This window comes from Centruroides sculpturatus, unplaced genomic scaffold (genome assembly GCF_000671375.1).
Source record: "Centruroides sculpturatus isolate CEXI.00-Female unplaced genomic scaffold, Cexi_2.0 scaffold205, whole genome shotgun sequence".
NCBI classification, from domain to species: Eukaryota; Metazoa; Arthropoda; class Arachnida; order Scorpiones; family Buthidae; genus Centruroides; species Centruroides sculpturatus.
Window position 1 is genome coordinate 718,814 of NW_019384391.1, and position 4,953 is coordinate 723,766.

At 31.2% G+C, this 4,953-nt stretch overlaps 1 protein-coding gene across 4 annotated transcripts in view; it reads right to left on the bottom strand.

The window, feature by feature from the left end:
• Positions 1-4,953, bottom strand: part of LOC111618245 (serine/threonine-protein phosphatase 6 regulatory ankyrin repeat subunit B-like) — a 97,059-nt gene that overhangs the window by 26,091 nt on the left and 66,015 nt on the right. For all 4 annotated transcript variants that reach the window (XR_002755541.1, XM_023359730.1, XM_023359729.1 and 1 more), the window contains exon 7: positions 3,044-3,244. Coding sequence is in view for 3 of the 4 variants with exons in the window: in XM_023359730.1 (XP_023215498.1) it covers positions 3,044-3,244 (201 nt within the window). In the remaining variant the exon portion in view is untranslated. The remainder of the gene's footprint in view (positions 1-3,043; positions 3,245-4,953) is intronic.

Genomic DNA, 4,953 nt, shown 5'->3' on the forward strand with positions numbered 1-4,953 from the left:
GCAAAAATAAATTTATTGACTTTGAGGTACAAAACCCTAATCCCCTTCAAAGTAGTCTCCTTGGTGATGTATACACTTCTCCCAGCGTTCCTGCCATTGCTGGAAACACTGCTGGAACGCATCTTTTGGAATGGCCATCAGCCGGTCCGTCGCATTCCGCACGATGTCTTCTCTCGACTAAATTCAGGTTCCTTTTAGCGGCATTTTCAGCTTGAGAAATAGCCAAAGGTCACACGGAACCATGTGGAGAGAGTACGGAGCGTGACGAACCACAGGAGTATTGTGTTTGGCGACGAAAGCCCGAATCAGATGCGCAGAATGGGCGGATGCGTTATCACGATGGAGCTGCCAAGTTTTGATCGACCACAGATCCAGTTGTTTGAATCGCACTGTATCGGAAAGATGACGAAGGACCTCCTGGTAGTACTCCTTTGCGATGGTTTGGCCTTGTGGTGCGTACTCATGACACACCACCCCACGAGAGTCGAAAAAACTGTCAGCATGACCTTTGATATTGCTGCGGACCTGCCGCGCTTTTTTTGGCCTCGAGGATCGTCCCTGAAAGCCTGCTGAATCTTGCGAATGGTTTACACTCAGGTATCGCCAAGGTTTTTGGCAAAATTTGATGTAATATCGCTGCTCACGTTGTTCAGTCATTTTCCAGCTTAGTGGAATCCGACGAGAGCGCACATGACCTCACTCATAGGCCAATTGCCAACGACTGATGCTTCCTGCAGGCGGGAAAAATTTCAGGGCTGTGCATGACTGTCCCCTCCACAACTCCACCGAAGGAGGCCTCTCATGCATCATTGGTTTACGTGGAAAAAAAAAGGTCCGATACTTTTTGAACAGACCTTGTAAATCTTTTTTTGCTGCTATACAAGTTTGTGTATAGATGATTACATGCTATATTGTAGCAGTTACTTTATGAATAACTCTGTATAGTAATGACAATATTGATCAAACAAATATATTCTAGTTGTTTAAATGTTTTTGTGAAGGCAGAGAAAAATTGGGTGACAATCCATAGTTGATTCAGCCAAAAACAACTCAGAATAGAAAATATCAAAAAGTGCATGAAATTGTAATGATCAGCAAAAATAATTTAACTTATGCTGACCAGTATGTGCATGTGTGTGTGCGTGTGTAAAAATCATGAAGGAGCTCACTGGCATCCTGAAAATCATTGTTTATGAGATTTTAATTACATATTTGAGTATAAAAAAGATCTGCTCATGCTTTGTAGTGTACTGTACATGTCTTTAGACTAGCAAAAGAAAAAAAAAACAATGACCAACTATTATGATCAGAGCATCCAATATTGATGCAGACTTTTGAAAACTGTAGTTACACAACAAAACATTACATCTTAAAAATTATTCTCTCATGAAGCACCAGAATTCCAAATGGAAGAATCCTAGATTGCCAAAACAAAGAAAATGTATGAATGCAGAAGAGTTATATCAAAATAATACTCGTTGTTTTCTTCAATTCTGCCCAGATTATCCACAAGGAATTCTTTCATGAGAGTCAGACAATCAATATCTAATTTTATTTTGGCATATTAATTCATTTACTGGCCAGGATTCATCAGGTTTAGCCACAATACTAAGGCAGTTAGTCACTGTTACATGATAATGTTCCAGCACACAGAACAAGCTCATACAAGACTTTCGACTGAAACAGTGTTATCCAATTTTACCATCTACCTTAGTTGTTAGCACCAAGCAACAGTAGTTGCTTGGTGCTAACAACTAAGGTAGATGGTAACTTCTCCAAACTTAAAATATACATCAAAGATCATTACTATAACTTAATTCTTTGCATTCAAAAAGCATCAATTGATATCCTAAAATCAATTCTGAAATCAGTTACAAGTAATTGAAAATTTTTATAATTGTTTCCAGAAGTGTATTGAATCAGAAGGAATCAACAATCATTTCAAAATAAAACTGTTTGCATTTCTTTTGTTTTCACAACCAGTCACAAAGGACATTTGATACACTGCATACCTGTATATATATTTGTACATACATTCCACAATTTGCCCTTGCAATTGCAACATTTTTTTCTATTATAAAATGTTAAAATTATTTCTTTTTGAATAATTTTTAGTTTATCATAAAGTATTTGTTTGCTAAAACTTTATGGTTTACAAAAATCTAAAGAATCACAACAATCTTTCTTTGTGATATTTATAGATATTAAAACAAGTGAATTTATTTATGAAATTACTTTTTTCAGACAATTTGAAAATTTTATTAACTCATAGTAAACTTTTCAAAAAATTCTATAACAGCAGCACTTATTACTAAAAATACTACTGCTGTTTCAGATTTGAAAATAACTGTGCTTTCAGTTTTATTATAATGTTTAATTCTCTTAAAACAGTAATGACATTAGATTTTTATCATTTAAATCAATCTTTCAGAAACTATTAACAAAATATTTTGAGATAAATAATTTAGAATGCAGAAATTAATGTAGATTTTTTATTACTTTCCTTTTAACTATATAAAATGCAATTAATATCAGTAAGCAATTATTTATTGTGATATTGTCACAATGCTGGGCTGCAATTTTTAATCATATGTTTTTAATTTATTTAATTTAGAATATATGCTCTCCACATAAAATTAGTAGCATCTTGCCCCTGTGCATCATACTTTTCCTGTTAGCAGTAGAGTTATGCTGATCATCTATCTAACTCCTTTCAGGAGAAAATATTTGAATTGAAATAATATGACTTCTGGTTTGCATCGGAAATTCATATATAGTTAATCAGGACCTCTTGTCCCTAATCTTTCCATAACTAATCTTGGCTTTCATCTGTCTAACTCCATTCTCGAGATTAAGGAAGGACAGACAGAGACAGATAACAGTGGGAATTTATAGGTTTTCAATAGCCTAATGAATAATTTTAATAACAAAATTCTAGCAATTAAAGACAAATTACTATATCTAGTAAATAAGTAAATATAATATAGTATAAGCTAAATTAATAATGTTAAAATTATAATTTAGAAAATAAATTATTGCTTACTCCATCTACTGCATCTCTTGATGATGGAAAGTTTTGAGCAATATATTTGGCAATTTCATGATGACCATATATTATAGCTTTATGCAATGGTGTAGCTCCTGTTGGGTCCCTTGTTATAGCTAAATTTTTCCGATCTAAAAGAGATTTAACATCTCTTAAATTACCTCTTACAACAGCTTTATGTATAGATTGTATTCTTTCCTGAAAAATTTATAAAATAAATTATAGTTCCAATAATTTGATATTAAGCATACAATCTAATCACTTCTTACATTATTGTAACTATTAAAATAATTTTTTACTAAATAATAAAATTTTTATATAAGATTTAGCAGTTAAGTTCCTTGATGATGTGAATTTAAAGAAAACCATATGAAAGAATGAAAAACTATTTAATACTGTTCAAGTGTAGAATTGTATAATTTCTTGAAATTATTTATCTTGAGAAATTATACAATTCTACACTTATTTACCATTAATTGGCAAAATTTATTATTGCCAATTACTTTGCCATGTCATTTCAATATTTTATATATCTTCAAATTGTCTTAACTTCAGCATCAACTTTCAAAATAGCAAATATCTCAAGCAGATAAATCAAGAAAGCAAAACAGATGGTTTATACTTCCTTAATCTAGGCTTTACCAAAAAATTTCTTAATTATCACTGCAAAGTTAGACCACAAATTGAAAGTAGGAATAAGTAATTTTTCCAAATACAAGAACTTATTTATTGAACTTATTTTCTTTCTTTCTTTTAATTATCCAAATTTATTCAATTCATAAATTTGTTATAATCATTTCTAGAGTTTAAACTGTTTGTGATCATCCATAGAATTTGTCATTTTTAAATTCCAAATATCTATCCAGAAATGTTATAAATTATTCAAAACATAAATGATATATACTACTTATTACTGTAACCTATTATATGAATTCACAAAATTCATTCTTATTAAAATACAGTTGTTAGCTTACTTACTAACTTATCCAACTTAAAAAATTTAATGTTTGCTCCATTCTCCTTCATTACAAATAATGACAATAATTTTTACAATACAATTGCTGGTGACTGTATTATACTACATGACTTCAGGTGAATTATGAATATTTAAATGAGATTAGAGAATAATTAGTCTGATTTAGATTAGCATCTCAATATTAATTTTTGTTCATATGCACTTTTAGGTAAATTTCAGGACTGAATCCATTATGAGTATAATTGTCAAATCTTATAAAAAGTAATACAGTGATACCTCATACTCAGGGGCAGATCTACCTAGGGACTAATAGGACTTAAGCCCTGGGCCCCCAAGTGTCAAGGGCTCACAAAAATTGAATTATCATCATAAATTTTTAATATTTTTTCATTAACAATGAGCGTTTATCGTCATTCAACACCATTTCATAAATAAATATATTTCAACTCTGATATTGATGTTATTAAAAATGAATTTTAAACCCCAAATTAAATATTCTGAATCTAACAAAAAATGGGACCCTATTGGACTTCAATAAGCCCTAGGCCCCGAAAAACCTAGATCCGCCTCTGCTCATACTTTGAATGACTAACTTCAAACATTTCACAGTTAAAATGCTAAATTCAAGAGAAATTCAACCTAGAGTTCAATGTTTTTATGTTCAAACTGCATAGTGAAAAACTATGCTTGCTGTGTAAATGCCATCTATTATGTACTGAAGTCATCTCTTGCTCTTGCTATGAAAGCATCTCTTGCTCTTGCTATGAAAGCATCTCTTGCTCTTGCTATGAAAGCATCTCTTGCATTACATCATGTGTTTTAAGTGCTTTTTTTTGCTTTATTTTTGGTGTGTTTGATTATATATATATAATTAAGTTAATAATAATAATATAACATTGTATATATTATTATATATTTTATAGCTAGAAAT